The 18,032-nt window shown below is 42.8% G+C and overlaps 1 protein-coding gene across 1 annotated transcript in view; it reads right to left on the bottom strand.

The window, feature by feature from the left end:
• Positions 1–17,499, bottom strand: part of ADARB1 (adenosine deaminase RNA specific B1) — a 43,270-nt gene extending 25,771 nt beyond the window's left edge. Inside the window, 3 exon segments of the mRNA XM_032692788.1 lie at positions 3,311–4,242; positions 10,576–10,650; positions 17,480–17,499. Of these exon segments, the coding sequence (XP_032548679.1) occupies positions 3,311–4,242; positions 10,576–10,603 (960 nt within the window). The 5' untranslated portion in view covers positions 10,604–10,650; positions 17,480–17,499.
• Positions 17,500–18,032: the final 533 nt, after the last annotated feature.

The raw sequence follows: 18,032 nt of genomic DNA, 5'->3' as shown, positions 1-18,032 counted from the left end.
GGGATGGGACATGTGTGAGAAGGAGCTTTTGCCTGGCCCAGCATGGCTCTTGCTGTGGTTGAGTGCTCAACAATAATCTTTGTCCCAGAAACCAGATTTTGCTGTCTTCTCCAGTACTCATCAACTGTTAAGTCTGCAAACAAGCCATGCAGTTAAACTTCTTAATGGTACTAATCTAAGAATGCTGAAACAACCAGTTTTCTTCTGTGGAAAAGAATGAAACTTGGAGGAAACATTTTAGAGCCCCTGGTATATCCTGTGGCTCCTTGCATTGAGGAGTGGGAGGTAATGTGAGGGTGGTTGTTGAGGGGGGGGGATTCTTCCTCTCTACTCTGCTCTTGTGAGACACCCCCTCATTGTTGCATCCAGTTCTGGGGCCTCCAACAAAAAAAGATACAGGCACCTATTGGAGAGGAGGCCGTGGAGATACTCCAGAGCTGGAGCCCCTCTGCTCCGGAGACGGACTAAGGGAGCCAGAGTTGTTCAGCCTGGAGAAGGCTCCGGTGAGACCTTAGAGCCCCTTCTGGTGCCTAAAGGGGCTCTGAGAGAGCTGGAAAGGGACTTTGGACAAGGGCATGGAGTGACAGGACTGGAGGGAAGGGCTTCCCACTGACAGAGGCGGGGTTAGATGGGATAGTGGGAAGAAATCCTTCCCTGTGAGGGTGGTGAGTGAGGCCCTGGCATAGGTTGCACAGAGAAGCTGTGGCTGCCCCATCCCTGGAAATGTCCAAGGCCAGGTTGGATGGGGCTTGGAGCAACCTGGGCTAGTGGAAGGCGTTCCTGCCCTTCCAACCCAAGCCATTCTGTGATTCTATGATTTTATGATCAATTCACAGAGCAGAGCTAACCATAAAAATATTTTCCTTGCTTTGAAGAGGCAAGTCTCTCTAATTGCAAGTCTGACAACCTCTTCAATCCTAACACACCCACTGCCAAGGTGATGAATGCACGAGTGCTGATTTTTTCAGTGGGGCATTTTTACCCACTGTGAGGCACATGTTGAGTGTCTTACTGACTTTAACTCACTTTCCCAGCACAGAATTGTTCCTCACTGCAGTGAATCTTGCTTTGTCCCTCACAAAAAGTCAGGCTGGGAGCAAGCAGACAAGCTTAAATTAAAATCACAGCATCAGCACCTCAGTAATTCCCTGTACAGACTGTAAGATTATACCTACCCCCATGCCATAACCTGGTTTTTGATTGCAATTGCCCTTGTGAACCATTTGATACCTTGTATTTCCGCATTTAATTTCCCTTGGGGCCCCTGCAGTTACCAGGAGGTCTGGTGGGATCACAGATGTGCATTTCAGCCATACCCCTGACCACCCCTGTCACAGGGATCATCTTTCCTCTTGACACTTCTCACTTCATCCACTTTTCTCACCACAAATGAACACCTCAACTTACAAGCAGGTTTGGAACCTGCCACCCAGGCAGTCAGTTCCAACACCTTCCTCAGCACAACCACACTGTACTTCTATTATTTCCCCTAAGCATTTGGTATTTGAATTTTTCCTCCCTTGCATGTTTCTAGTTTCCATTTTTCCAACCCAATCAACGTTTTTTTATTTGGTCCATGGCCTACAACAAATCGTATCCTCATTCACATCATTCCTGTACTCTCCAACTTCCCCCACTTTAGGAGTATCTCTGAATTTAACACTCTTTTACACAGTAAGAGTCTAAAAAGTTAAAACAACTCACAGACTTTAAAAAAAATGAATAAATAAAGCAGGACTTAAAAATACCACAAATGCTTAAATAATCAAATACATACCAGATGAAAATCACTAATATGTAACAGACCTGATATAATTCCAATAACTCAGTGGCTAATTATAATTAAAATCAAAGCAATACAACATAGTGAAGTGCAGAAAGGATGATATCTTGACAACAAGCTGATCAAAAGCCCCTGAATGAAAAAATGACTTGAAATCAGCTGTACATTAGGCAGCACCCATGTAGATCTTTCCCATCTCACCTCGGGCTTTTTCACACTACCCTATTCCAGTTTTCACCATTTTACTGATTCGAGAACTAATAACACATAAATTACTCGCAGGGAAATTTTTTTGGTGTCTGGATCAAATCCACTTTTAAAAGCGGAGCAGAGAATGCAAACTGAAATTACTGAATCTACTGAAGAAATTTTAATACACAAAATACCATGACCCTGGATTCAAAAATGAAGGAAACATAAGTAACACAATAATTGTGCAACAGTGAAAGAAAGCATATAGGAAGTTCTAAAATATGCATATTGTCCATTCATTTTGAGAAAACAACATAAAATACTTATACTCTTAGAATAATAACAAAATCTAAAACAATGGTTTTGAGATTGAAAAGGTCAAGGCCTTAAAATTCTCATAATAAACAGAAAGTTTAAAAAAAGTCACAGGCAAATATTTGAATTTAGACAGGTATATATCATTAAAAAGACCCGAGAGATGCAGTAGAAAGCAGTCAAATAATCATTAGCATAGTTTGACTGGGGAGAAACACAAGCAAGAAAACATGGGAGAATTAGTCTTCATTAGAAAAATAAAAATTACTCCATTCCATCTACTTTAAATTTTTGGTCTATGCCTGGTATGGTTGATATTTTCCCTAGTTCATTAATTATTTGATTTAAATTCTTTCTCATCCAAGATTTACTTGCCTAAGTAACTTCCATGTGCATATTAATTAATTTGCTTAGAGCACAACCCTTCAGATGACAGCTATTGAACCACACATCTTGGATATATGCACTCTGATTGTGTTTAGACCCTGGAAATCAGTGGCAACTGCATCAGTCTCACTTAATCTGACCTTGACTTCCATCACTCAGCTCTGTTCACACCAACAATTTCTGTTTGCAGAAGAGAACAATTTTCTTCTTTGCTAAGAACTGTTGTATTAAATAATAGTTTTACTTAAAGCAGTAATTCTGACTTGAGCTTGAATTAAGTCTTGCTGCCTGAGATGAGCAAGATGCGATTCAACCTTTCCTCAGCATAAACCATAATCCAAGCTGGCACTGCACTGGGGCTGGGGCTCTTTTACATGACATGATCAAGGCTGAAAACATCATCAACAAAGCCTCCTCTCTGTGCAAGAGAATACAAAGAGCTCATGAAATTGTAAGAAGCCATAAGTGGTATAATACATATATACAGACATATATATATATATACATGCACACACAGCTCTACAGAAGCAGAATAAACAGCCGAAATGCTGTTAGAGCTGACTCAGTATGCACGACTTGGCTCCTCCTGGTCATCACCCAAAAGCTACCAACAACACCCAGAGGGTTTCTCACCTGTGGCAAGTGCAACTGGAGCCCCTCGCTGGGAATGGGTTGCCGAGATGGAGTCTGGTCCAGCTGCATGTTAAACAAGGATGCCAGGGCCGACTGAGCCGCCCGAGCTTTTGCCAGCTTCTTGTTCCTTCCCGAGCCCTCAAAAGTCTGACCATCCACTGCCACAGCCATGACAAAGTTTTTGGCGTGGCTCTCTCCGCTCTCCGAGAGAAACTCGTACTTCAGCCCCGGCCGCAGCTCATTGAGGATCATGACGGGGTTCTTGCCACTGGCAGTGGGGTAGGGTGACGGCGGGGGCAGAGGCGACTGGGAAAGGGTGCTGGCCACAGTGGATGACGGCAAACCGTATTCCCCACCAGAGCTAAAGGAGCCGTCCCCGTTGGAGCCAAGGTAAAAGGAAGCATCGGAAGGGACTGGCGTTTCGAACCCATTGAAAAGGGTGTCAGGGAAGTCCGCTTGGTCAGACGTGAAGTCTGTGTTGACCGACAGAGTCCTTCCCATTGCCAGGTGGGCTTCCGAGGCATTTGGGAACTGGACAAAAGACCGCAGAGCCTTCTCGGCAGCGTGAAGCTTGGCTTTCTTTTTCGTTGGGCCAGATCCCTCAAACACCTGCCCATTGACTTCCACTGCCATCACGAACATGGGGGCATGGACTGGCCCTGTCTGGGAGAGGAGTTTGTACTGTAAACCAGGTTTGATCTCATTAAGTTGCATCAGGGCGTTCTTTGGCAGAACAGGGCCGGGCATTTTCTTCCTCTTCTTGAGGCGAAATTTGGAATGGCCATTGTTGCCCTCCTCCAAAGGTCTCTTCCTGCTGCTGCTGCTGCCACCGTTGGAGAGCTGTGTCCCCTCCCCGGCCCCTGTCCCACTGCTGTCTTTGGGGGGAACGTTGTCCACATTGCGGTTTTCTTTAATGTCGGTGCTGCTCGAACCTGCGGTGCCCAGAAAGAGTAACTTACAATGCCTTCGGTGCAGGATCTTGTAAATGCAAAATTTATAGATTCCTTTATCTCTCTTTGTAACTGGTTAAGTGATGTGTGCTCACAGGTTAAATATTTTTGCAATACAACCGTAGATAATAATAATAACGTAATACAACCTCAGTGATTCTAGAAATAACACACTCAATGATCTTCAAGCTACACATTTGATACAGTCACATAGCAAAAACCCACAACAGCTTCTAGTTTTTTCATTTAAATTATGCTGGAACAGAACTTTTACTTATAAATTACATTTAGCCTGAAAAACGCCTTAAATCAGAAATATAAGTTATGGTAGAATATACCCATAAAACAAACAACTACCATTAATAAAATAAAAATGGATGCTTAAGACCAGAACTTGGAGACAGGTATTTAATTCTATTTTATTCTTATTTTAGTCATGTCACTTTTTTGCCTCAGTGATTTTTAGTTGCTCAAATTGAAAAATTACATAAATAAAACCTGAGCAATGAAAAATTAGGCAGCTCTTTGATAGGTACTATGACTGAAGAGTGTTTAAATGCTTTTGTTTCTCTTCAGCTACTCCATATTTTCCTAATTCAATTCTTTTTTTATGCCTTTCCTAAAGATTCATTTCACCTCACCCAAATTTTACTCAGGAACTACAGCTGCCTGCTGTGCCACCATGACTACAAGACTACTTTATATATTTCCATACAGCCTTCTATTAAAAAAACCAACTTATATTTGCCATTTACAAGCACAATTCCTTGCCAAAAATACTGCTGTCACAGAACTACAAACCCAAAAATCATTATAAAGATCCTCTCTTAAGGCTATGTGGAATAGAAGTGGGACAAAAGCTGCACATTTACAGTGATGATATTTTAATGGGGTGGGAGAAAGTCAATAACAATATAATGGTTTATTTTCAAAGTAGAAATCTGGGGTAATGATATGTCAGAGCTATATTTAAAGAATTAAATTTGCTGTAACTTCAAAAGACCTCATTTTTACGCTGATAAAGAAACTAAAGAAATTGATTATTTGTGCTTTCTATTGGCATGTGTGAATGAAAAGGCAAATTTAGTAGGTCAAGTATTTCTAACTCTTCTGTTCCAAAACTTCAAAATATCTACATTACATCTACATTGATCCCAGGTGATAAATTTTAATTGAAATGAGAGCAAACCAAGGTGGGAGCTCTCGAAGTGACAAATTTCAGTGACGCTTTCAGTCTTCCCTAAGAATCCCCTACCATGCACACATCACTTCTCCCAGGTTACAAAGCTGATGGAATGGTTACTAAATTTTCATTTATAACATCCTCCAGCAAAAGCTCGATAGGTTACTCCTTTCGGTGCTCGAAGAGAAAGAAAAGAAGAAAAAAAAAATCAAAGGAAAGAGCCAAAACAGGAACACATTTTTGTTAAATCACAGTGGCACAACAGAGAATTGTATAGTACTGAACATGCCATTAATTCAATTAAATTTGGTCAAGAATTGAAACACTGAGTATCCCGAAGCCTTTCATTGCTAGAAATCTGCTACATTTAATCAAGTATCTCTTGTTCAGCCACAAACATACTGCCTCAGAACGTGGGCTATGGGGTCAAAACTGTCAATACACATTGTTCATGCATATATTCTGTATATAAATACATATTTATGGTAGAGGAATCTAAGGACAAATAGAGGGAATTTTTAAATCTTTCTTTACAGTGAGTTTCTTACCTGAAGCTGTAATCTCCAAAAATTACATCTCATCTAAAACATCATTTCTGGAACACTGCCCTTAAAGGTGGCACCAGGAATTTGTTATCAACCAACCAACATGACTTTTAGGCTGAACATAAATCATTGAGTTGACACTAATTAATGGTCTCTGGTTTTATCTTTCTTTTTATATGAAGACAACTACCAATGCCTGTGGAAACCACAGAAGGAAAACAGAAGTTGAACAGGCTCCAGCTGAACACTAAAAAAGGAATTTTTGCATGTAAGCATGGCAGCTGGAAGAACTCCTTAATCCATCTCACAACTCAGGCAGGAGAAATGATGCCCTGACAGAGAAGGGGAACTTGCAGGGAGCAGGAAACAAGCTTGCAGGCTTACCTCGTCTGATAAGAGAAAAGAGAAGAAAACTAGTCCTTGACTGAGAGCTACTGGGCTTGTTAGCTTTGGAGAGCCTGCGGGGTGGGAGACGTTAAGAGAGAAAGCAAGTGGGGAGCTGGCACCCCGAGTCAAACCAAGAAACCAGGAAAAGAGGCAATTTTCTACACTGTGGAGTTGATCCAAATCCAAGCAGGTGATGGAAAGAAAACAATTCCTGCGCAAACCAAAAGGACCTGTGTTTGTTTCAACCCACAGAGTCACCCGACTGCAAGAGAAAGGAACTCCTCAGAGTGAGGGTGAAGATGTGCTTTCAGTCCTTTTCTTTAGCCTGTCCTGCCCAGCAGTGGTGAGGGCCTCTAATTGCCTTAGGGCCTGAGAAGATCTGACAGATTAGTCAAAATGTAGCCTGTTCGAGTCAGAGAAATCATCTCTAATATTGTCCATATTCAGACACGGAGTAACTCCTCCAGCCCAGCCTCTCCCTGCTGCTCAGAAACAGTCTTCCCTTTTCCAGGCACCTCACCTTCCAGGTTCATCCTCTCCTTGTCCAGCTCCCCATCTGTGACAGGGCCACCAGCAGACCTCAGGAGAGGGTATCATTCCAGGACATACCAAGGACAGAGTGGCCCTTCCCCAGGGCAGCCTTGAAATTCTGGGCTGTCTCAGAGAGCATGGCAGGGAGCCATCCATCCTCCCCCCTGCAAAATGCCTAATTTGCTTTTAAAGACCCCATAAACTCTTGGTATCCACAATGTCCTGGCCAAAGCACTTTACAACTTCATTAGATGTTGCATGAAAACATCTCCCATTGCTTGCTTTGAACGTCCACTGCTAGTCTTAAAGCATCTATTGGTTTTTATTGGCTACTTTTTTTAATTTGATGATTTTAATATTAAACACTCCCTGCTGTGCACACTTTTACAGAGATCTCTAGCATTTCAACCTTCTCATCCCTCCTCTACGCCATAGGGCTCTAGCTGTCCCTTGTCCTGAGGTCATGACAGATGTGAATCACCACTCCTTGAACATTCTAGAAATAGTTTAGATAATTTTAAAGTCTGTCAGTCTCATTTGGAGACCGGTGATAAGTTTTGTGCTGCCAGCATCACAGTTAAAATAGGACGGGAAAATGAGAATTGTAAAACACTGTCAGAAAGTATAAAGCAAAAGAGAGAGTTGGCAGGAGTAAAAAAAAAAAATCTGAATTATAAAACACTCTTCTACATTCAGTAATGGATGCTCTTTATTATTCTACTTCCTTTTTGATTAAACTTTTGTGGAGGTTGACAAGTGACCATATATTAACAGTGTCTTGCCTCAGGAAGGTTGCATAGTCTTGGTGGATCTTCTAACAGACCCAAAAATCAAGAGGTTTAAAAACAGCCTAATCCTAGGTTTTCAGTGTTCTTTTTGCCTATGCATTTTCTAGTCTTTAAATAAGTGTTCAAGGAATGAATGCTTTAGAGAGCCCTTTGAGGACCATCATGTCTGCTGTGTATTTAATGCTTTAAAGCAGCATTAATACACTTGATGATTGAGATCCTGTTTTCCTAAACATTTATACAACCCATGACTTAAAAGTTGGACATTTTTCATGAGGTTGGCATATTTTCTGGTCACTAAAATTAGTTGGCAGCTTCAACTGTAGATTTAACTGATGTCTGTGGAAGCTGCCGTGGTTCAAATCATATCTGACAGTATCACACACCAACAACTTCAGTGGAAGGAAAGTCCTTGCCCCCCAGATCTTGTTTGAGAACTTACAAACCCAAGGACACTCAAAGCAGAAAAAAGGCACAGGAAATTTTCATGCCAGTAAAGAATGAGATCTCTCCAAGTGCATTGGTTCATTTTTGGGTTTATTTCCTGTAATTAAAAAGTGCCTCCAATTAAGATGTTTTATCCATTGGGGAACTTCCATTACCTGCTTGCAGAGAGACAGCACTCTCCTTGCTCTGTCTGATCTGGAGCACAATTAATTAAATTTAGATGACTCTTAGTTGAACTGAAAGATGATGATTGTAGCTACTCTCATTTAGTGGCCTGGGGACATTCTAAATAAATATCTTTTTTTCATTAAAAACCAGCATGCTCTCTTCTGAGCATCTTTTTGAAAAAGGAGGAAAAATTATCAAAGAGAAAGGTCAGGACAGCTACATGCTGGTGTCCCAAGTGTTCAGAGTGCTGTAGAAGTAACAGCAATGCAAAGCAACAGAAAACAAATAAAAATATTCCAAATAACTATATCTTTCCCCAAATCTCCTGTAACATCTTCTCTATAGCCAATGGATAAACGAGGAAGACCTTAAAAGCTGAAGATGGAAACACAGTGTTTTCTCAGAGATGTTAATTTAGCAACATCACTGTCTTATATTTCAGCTGAACCAAAACAATTTTAATTCTGGCTTCTGCAAAGGAATCCTAGTTATGAAACCACAGGTAACAAAGACTGCATATGCCCACTTTCCTTTCCTTTAAGAAACTTTTCCCCAAATGCAGGTACATAAAACAATAAAAAAATTAATAGGCAACTTCTGATATGCCACCACAATTTTAAGAGACAGAAAAATAAAGAGAGATAAAAAGTTAAAAAAGCGTATGTCTTCACTCAAATTAAAGTGAAGAACTTAAGAACTTAAACTTTGATTTCTTCCCCTCAAATGTGATGATTTAACACTTCAAATTCATGATGTTTGTGTGGGCACACGGGCAAAGGAAGGTCATCTTTCTATTAAATGGGCTCAGCCAAGGGGACACAGTGATCTGACATCTCAAAACATGCTTCTGGGACACAACTGACATTATACAAATGCATTCCACGGAAAATTTTAACAACTCAATGGAGCCAGGCTTCTGAAATGCTAAAAAATTCCATGAGTGGTTTCCCGTATTGACACACTAACACACAAAAAACCCCAGAAGCAGACAAAAATGTAGTGTTTTGCTCAGGGACAGAATGCCCGTGCAAAGACATGATATATTCCTTCAGTTCAGGAAGGCATCTTTTATTCATGCTCAGTTACACTCCTTACTGAAAAAAGGGATGTTTTATCAAAAAAATTATGTGAATTACCCAATTACACTTTACTTTTCTGAAGTCCTCCTCAGGGAGATCACTTTTAGAAATAGCTAAAGCTTCCATTTGAAGTAATTTCTTTTATACCAAGGAAAAGAAAATGTTAGCAAGCATATTCCAGCTGAGTTTGCTATTTCACTCTAAGGAGAAAAGATGCATTCTAGTTCAGACAATATTTTTTGCTTTGTTTTGGTTTTTTGGAGGGTGGAGGATGTTTGTTTGGGGTTTGTTTGACCCATCTTCTTTAGCTCGCACTAAAATTTTTCTGTAACTCCTCCAGACTCAATTACAACTCTGCTGCTCCTACATTGCTGGGTTTGTTACCTTTGCCAGATGCACCCTTTAGCCACTGTCACTTAGGGGAAAAATAAGCACATTTGTTATTACACCATATTCAATCATTTACAGTCAGGCACAGCACAGCAACAACAGAACAATTCTCTGCTTCACAGAAAAAAAAAAAGACAGTTGAAAGGCAAATAACAGTACAAATATTCTGTAATGTTTTAATGAGAATGCTTTTCTCACAGGTTATCAGTTCTTCATTACAGCCCAGAGTTAGCAGTCTCACAGCACTTTGCTGCACCAAGATCATCACTATATTTGACTATTTTTGTACTTTAAAGGCACTTTAATAATTCAGTAGCTCAGGGTTGGGACAATCAGCATCTAATAAGAATAATCACCCTATGTGAGACTCGCAGGGAGCTCTTCCAACTCCTCCTTTGCCTTTTCCTTTCTCCATTTCTGCTTTCCCTCCTTTATTTTATACTCTTCAACTCCATCCCCTTCATCTCACACCTCACTTCTTACTGGTACTTAACCCATGGGCACTACTGGTACCTCCCTTCTTCACTGCTGGTTCAGAACAGGGAAATATGTTGTTTGATTAGTCAGTTGTTATAAGAAAAATATAAGGTGTGAGGTATAATACAGAAGGTATAAGTAGATTAGCATATTGAAAACACTTCTAATGCAAAAGCTCCAGCTCACTCTTCTATATTGTATTTTAAGAATTTTTATTTCTGCATCCCAAGTTCCTTTGCAGTCATCCCCGTGCTTGTGAGAAAAAGTCACCTTCAGAAACTATTACAGAGTTTATTACTATGTAAATAAACACATCTTACTCATGTTTTCTTCATCGTCTACATCCATTGTGAAATATTTTTGCTGGTTTCTTGGCTGGCGGAGACTGCACCTGTCTGGAAAACAGGGAGAGGGATATTTAAGCTTTAAGATACCAGCTTACAAGGCAAAGCACTAAATGTCCTTTAAAAGCAGAAGCCTAGGCCCTGGCTTTGCATTGGGATGTTTGCTTAAATCCTGACCCAAGATCCCTCCCAAAACTGAGATGGTCATCAATGACTGAAAGATGCAGCCCCACATCAGGCCAGAGTGGGTAATGGAACTCTCTCTCCTACATACGGACTTTCCAATTAACTGAAACAAAAGATGATATTACATAAAGGTTACCTGGAATTGGGGAAATAGATTTTATTCACCACAGGGACTTCCATTTCAAGAGAGACTGATCTAAAGGTGGATATAAGCACCTCACACCAAAATATGTAAATACCTAGCATTTGGTTTGAAAGAAGGCAACACTTCTATCCTAATCAAAAGCAGTCATTTAAGAGTGATGGGTTTTATGGTTTGGTTTGGTTTGTTTTTAATTATGCTAGCTCAGTTTTTCCTGAAAACTAATTAAGTACATAATATCTGTTGCTTTCTAGCTAATTGTTCCAACCTCATAATGCCATGAGTGACCCCAAAAATCACCCAGTGAGTAAATCTTTTGACAAAAGATCCCTTATTATAACAAGGAAAAAGTAGTGGAGCATTAATGGGCTTCACATTCTTACACTGGAGTGGATCAAATCACAGAAATTGGTCTCATACTTGTCAGTCTCCAAAACTATTACAAACAGGCTGGGAAGAAGAGAGGTCTGGTGATGTCCTATGAGGACACTGCCAGGAATGGCAAACCCTAATGAAACCAAGGGCTGAGGTGGCTGCTGGAAGGAACAGGGAGAACAGGGTGAGAAGAGGAGGTGGTTTATGCTCGCAAAGCTGTGGGAGCACTGGAAGGTGTGTTCCCTCACAGAAAGATGATGATGCTTGATTTCACAATGGCACAATTCTCAGCACTGAAGTTTCTGCTCTATTATATTACGTTTTACTCTTCACTCAGCAGACACACATCTGTGTCTCTCATCCAGCTGCCAATGTGAAATACTTTGTTATTCCAATGCTTTGAGACTTCTTTAAGTGCCAGCACTGGTGGAAGTCAAACAGTGGAGTCAAAGTCATCAAGAAGAGGAACCATATAAATAAAACACGGTTGCTTGACAAGGCTGACACAATAAAATCTACACTAATTTTATGTAACCAAATGCCTGCTCTGTAACAATGAATTTATTCAATTTTTCTTCCCAGCTCTGGTGGGAAAATCTAGCTTTAATTCTACTCGACATTAAACTGCAGTCAGTTTAGCTAATAACAAAAGGCAGAACGTTGTGCTGATGTTGTTCTTCACACACAGATTGCACACTATAGTAATCCTTAATATGTAATTACCAAGTCCAAAAAGAAACCGGACAGTCCACCCCTACTCACCATTTCAGTAGACAATTCATGCAAAGCATACAGAAGCATGCTGCAAATCCAGAGTACAGCTCTAAATGTCAAACATAATGAATTGTACTATTCTGATTTGGTCTTTTTAAAGCCAACTTGGTTTTAGTTTTGGTAACATAAGAAGAAAAACATAATCCCCACAAAAACTTCTATGCAAGAATGAAAGATATGTAGGGATGCAGAAACAAGTAATACACTAATAAGACTAACTAATACACTAAAAACAATACCACTAATAATTTTCATGGCTAGGCTTCGCGAACGAAGATTTGGGAAGGCACTATCCACATTTGCTACAGGCACGCTGGTGGCTTATGAGGCCAATACGTGACAGACATATCCGATTGCAAAAGGCACAGTAGAAAGACTCCTTAGATGGTGTAATCTGCAAGACACAGTTCTTTCTGCGTTGCCTTTTTTCCTCGAGAGTGATCCTGAGTGTGTTCTCGAAGGAGACAGCAGCGTTATAGATGCTGTGTCTCCAGACCTCCCGATTTGAGGCCAGAGTAGACCAATTATGGTGATCAATATGGCCAAGGCTGAGATGTTGTTTCAGGGAGTCCTTGTATCTTTTCTTCGAGGCTCCTCTCATGCGGCAGCCAGTGGTAAGTTCACCATAGAGCAAGATCTTAGGAAGGCAGTGGTCCTTCATCCTTGAGACGTGCCCTGCCCATCGCAGCTGCGTTCTCAGTAACATGGCCTCAATACTTGTGACTGCTGCTTGCTCTAGAACAGATGTATTGGTCACATAATCTGACCAGCGGATGTTAAGGATTGTGCAGAGGCAGCGTTGATGGAAGCGTTCTAGGAGACGCAGGTGGTGGCGGTAGATGACCCATGATTCGGAACCATATAAGAGAGTAGACAACACTATGGTTCTGTAAACACCGATCTTGGTGCTTTTCTTCAAGTGTTTATTACGCCATACTCTTTTATGGAGTTTTCCAAAAGCACTATATGCCTTAGCTAACCTGCTGTCTATCTCTCCGTCGATCTTACCATCTGAGGAGATGAGGCTACCAAGGTAATTAAACTGTTGGACTGATCTGAGCTCTGATTGGCCAATGGTGATGTGGGGATGATGGGGGACTTCCTGAGGTGCAGGTTGATGGAGGACCTCTGTCTTCTTTAAGCTGACTTCCAGCCCAAAGAGCTCAGCAGCATCTGCATAGCAGGATGTTAAACGCTGCAGGGTTGCTTCTGTGTGGGCAACAAGGGCGGCATCATCAGCATAAAGCAGCTCCTGGACAAGGTAGTTTAAGGTCTTGGTGTGGGCCTTCAGTCGCCTTAGATTGAATAGACTTCCATCAGTACGGTATCGAATGTAGATACCGTCCTGATCAACGAGGTCTGCCGTGGCCCTTTGGAGTATCATGCTAAAGAAGACGGTGAATAGGGTAGGAGCGAGAATTCAGCCTTGTTTCATGCTATTCTTTATTAGAAAGGGCTCAGAAAGTGTGTTGCCATATCTGACTTGGCCGTGTTGATCCTCATGGAGTGAGATGATCATTTTAAGGAACTTGGGGGGACAACCTAAACGTTCCAAAATCTGCCACAGACCTTTTCTGCTCACAGTATCGAAAGCCTTGGTGAGGTCGACAAAGGTTACATAGAGACCTCTGTTCTGTTCCCTACACTTCTCTTGCAGTTGTCTGAGGACAAATACCATGTCTGTGGTGCTCCTGTTGGCTCTGAAACCACACTGACTTTCAGGTAGAATTCCTTCTGCTATAGTGGGTATTAGTCTGTTCAAGAGTATTCTTGCCTGGATTTTGCCAGCAATGGAGAGCAGAGTAATACCACGATAGTTTGAGCAATCTGATTTAATACCTTTCTTCTTATACAAAGTGATGATGACTGCATCACGAAGGTCTGATGGTAGTTCACCGAGCTCCCAACAGCGCACCACAAACTCGTGAAATTTGGTGTGGAGTGCAAGGCCCCCGTGTTTCCAGACTTCAGGTGGAATTCCATCAACCCCAGCTGCCTTGCCGATTTTCACCTGCTGTATGGCCTTGAGGGTTTCTCCTAAAGTGGGGGTAGTATCCAATTCATACTTTACTGGTTGTTGTGTGATGGACTGAATTGCTGAATCTTGGACTACACGGTTGGTACTGAAAAGAGTCTGAAAGTGTTCAGACCATCGATTCAGAACAGAGGTTTTATCTGTTAGAAGGGTTTGACCATCAGCGCTGAGTAGAGGGCTTTGTACCTGGTATGTAGGCCTGTATGCTGTTTTCAAGGCCTCATAGAAACCTTTGTGATCACCTGTATCTGCGCATAATTGAGTTTTTTCAGCTAGATCAATCCACCACTTGGATCGATGTCATGGAGTTTCTGTTGGAGCTTACTGCATGCGCGACGAAAGGCTGTTTTTCTTGCGTGACAGGATGGCAGTGCAAGGTGTGCTTGGTGGGCGGTTCTCTTCTTCCTCAACAAGTCTTGGATTTCTTGGTTGTTTTCGTCAAACCAGTCCTTGTTCTTCTTGAGGGAGAACCCTAAGGATTCTTCAGAGGATTGCAGGATGGTGTTTTTAATATGGTGCCAGACTGTTTCAGGAGAGGAATCTGCAGAAGCTGTGGGAATGTTTTCGAGCCTGGTTTGAAGGTTTGCCTGGAAACTGACTCTTACTGTGGCTGATTGGAGATTGTTAACTTGGAGTCTTCTCCTTGGGATGCTGCCCCTTTTTGGTTTGAATTTGAGCTTAAAATTGAGTTTACAGCGCACAAGCAGATGGTCTGTTTGGCATTCTGCACTGGGCATCACGCGGGTATGGAGGACATTGCAGGCATCCCTCTGTCGCACCAAGACATAATCAATGAGGTGCCAATGCTTAGAACGGGGGTGCATCCAGGTTGTCTTCAGACTATCTTTCTGCTGAAAGATAGTATTAGTGACGGTGAGTTGTTGCTCTGCACAGAATTCTAGCAGAAGTCGACCATTATCGTTGCAGTTTCCAACACCGTGCTTGCCTAATACTCCTTTCCAGGCTTCAAAATTCTTGCCTACTCTGGCATTGAAATCACCAAGGATAATGATCTTATCGTCTGCAGGAACCTTTTGGGTAAGGAGGTACAGGTCAGTGTAAAATTTATCTTTTTCAGCAGGGTCAGCTTGGAGAGTTGGGGCATATATACTAAAGATGACAACATGTTGCTTGTTGTTTAGTGGAAGGCGTAGGGAGATAATGTGGTCAGAGTGACCTGTCGGCAGATTTTCGAGTTTAGGAACAATGGAGTTTTTGATTATGAAGCTGACTCCTGAGAGGTGTTTTTCGGTTCTGGGCTTGCCTGACCAAAAGAGTGTGTAGCCGGCACCATGTTCTCTGAGGTTGCCTTCTTCATGAAGGCGAACTTCACTGAGAGCGGCAATGTCGATGTTGAGACGAGCCAGCTCATGGGCAATTAGGGCAGACCGACGCTCAGGACGTCCGCTATCCGCAGAATCGAGCATGGTTCTGATATTCCAACATGCTAGAGTTAATTTAGGTACACCTTTGGAGGCAGGTGCATGCCTTTGTCTTTTGCTCTTTGTGCGACCGCATTGGAAGAAGATGCCCGTTGGCCTGCGGTTAACCAACCGGGTGAAAGTGGAGATGAGCTTTGTTTAGGCCACCTTTTCTAGGCCCCTCTCCGAGTGGAGCAAGCAGTGCTGTCCTTGAAAAGGCTGCTTGGTCGTTCAGGGTGCTGCCCCAAGAGACTGTCATCTCCGGTCAGTCTCAAATGACCAATATCCTGAACCGCCTGCATGCGGAGTTGAGTCTGCGGCTCCCAGTGCACCTTTCACCTGCCGTTTCGACCCTCGCCCGTCGCTACAGGACTTTTTGCATGTGGGTAAAGCCTTCAAGCCTGCGCAATGGATTTTTTAGGTGAGACACAGTGTGCGCGGAACTGAACCCACCCTTTAATCCTGAGGTTCATCTGCCAGGGCCGAGCGAGCTTGGACGGAGGCAGTGAGGTCCTCAGGATGTAGGTTTGATTAGAGTGACCTTCTCTTAGATGGATGGCCTTACAGGGCTAAGCAAGCTCCATCTGCCCGGGTTTGGGATTGGAGTTGTCCTTCTCCTAGGATGACTGCCAGGAGGCTAATGAGCTCATCCTGCCCAAGAATGTATTTTAATGGTCCTACGGTTTTGATCTGTCTGGCATGGGTGACCCTACTGGAGGTATGTACTATATAGCTTGCAACCACACCGGGGTATAGAGACTATATTCCTATTAGAACGCTTTGGGCAAGTCTTTCATTTCCTGCTTTATTATCACCTACCTATAAACAAACTGAAGGAGGTACCCAGGGACAACCCTTTGTCCTGTCCACTGTTTCAGGATGTAACAGAGCAAAGCAAGTATATCCAGTACATGCCGAACCTGGGCAGTAGCCACAGGAGAACCAAAACCAGACAGACAGAACAAACAAAGCAAACATTCTGACCCCAGTACCCATCCAGGTGGGGTTGCCTTTTATTGGCCCCAGCCTGGCGGGGACCCCCATTATTCTAAAAGAACCCACTATCCACCCTGACCTTATCCTTCCCCCACTGTGTTTCCACATATCTTCAGGCACACTACTCACCTGCGACACTTCATACGGGATTGTGCTGCTCTCCCTCCTGCTGGTTGGCGGACCCCCACGGCCCGTTTGACACTATGCTAATCCTCCCCCCCCCAACCCCTCCCCCCCCAACCCTGGAACTCCAAACCTCTGTGTGCTCCGAAGCTTCCTTCTCCTCTTTCATGGAGGCGCAGTACCTGCCGGCAAGGCTCCCCTTGTCTCTCCTTTCTCCTGCAATGGCCGCGCCCAGGGGCACAACCGCCACGAGGCATGGGAAGCCCCCCCAGCAGGGGGTCCCGCCCCCGGAGTGCGGGAAAGGCCCCCGGCAGCCCGGGGCTCCCGGTCACGAGGCACGGGAAGCCCCCCCAGCAGGGGGTCCTGCCCCCCGGAGCGCTGGAAAGGCCCCCGGCAGCCCGGGGCTCCTGGTCACCACCACTAATAATAAATACCAATAATACTACCAATAATAAATAATACTACTAATAGACAACCCTATTACAAAAACAAATATCAGAAACTGAGAAATTAAGAATGACATTAAAAAATACATATAGATGTGTAAGTCTGCAACTTTAACATCCGTGCTAAGTATTGTAATTCAGTAATTTAAAACAATGAAATCTGTTTACCATCAGCTTAAACCCTCAACAATCTTCACAGGTTACTTTTCACAGCAAGAGCCAAACAGCCATTAGCAAAAATGTAAAATGCCATTAGCAATTATTACAATAATTAATGCCACACTTCTGATGGTAGAATCAGAACTAAATATATCTCTGTGTTTGTCGCCACACCACACAGCTTCACAAACAAAGCCTACATAAGCAGATATCCTGAATTTACCACCATTATAAACGTGTATCATCATCCCAGTGTGGGGCCTGAAGGGAACATGAATCCTCTTCACTCCCCAGGCCTGTCTGCAGAAGACGTCCATTCGAGTAACTAAGAGGAATCTCCCCAAACAGGGAAGGGAGGTGCTGAGAAAAAGACACAAAACCACATTTCTGAGCACAGCGAAGCTGTTCAGATGCTCCACTAGCCAGGCAGCATCAACTCAACAAATTGTAAAACTCTGACAACTAAGAAGGGCAGTAAAACTCCTCACTGATTTTGGCACCAGCAGAGCAGAACTGCAATGGGTGCAGAACTGAAATTCTTGATCTACATGTACTACTTCCCCTGAGGCTCCCAGGATCGCCTAAAACAATTCACAGAATTTTCACAACTCTTTCTTTGTTTTTAATTCAAAGACTATGCACAAAACGACTATGTAAACTTCAGCTTATTCATCAAAGCTTTAGGTAAACTCTGGGTTTCAGAGTGCCAAACTTTCTTCCATGCCTCTGCCACCATTCACCTTGTGCACTACAGCTTCTCCACTGGTGTGTAACAA

This window comes from Chiroxiphia lanceolata, chromosome 7 (genome assembly GCF_009829145.1).
Source record: "Chiroxiphia lanceolata isolate bChiLan1 chromosome 7, bChiLan1.pri, whole genome shotgun sequence".
Classification (NCBI taxonomy): domain Eukaryota; kingdom Metazoa; phylum Chordata; class Aves; order Passeriformes; family Pipridae; genus Chiroxiphia; species Chiroxiphia lanceolata.
This window is presented reverse-complemented; position numbering and strand designations above follow the sequence as displayed.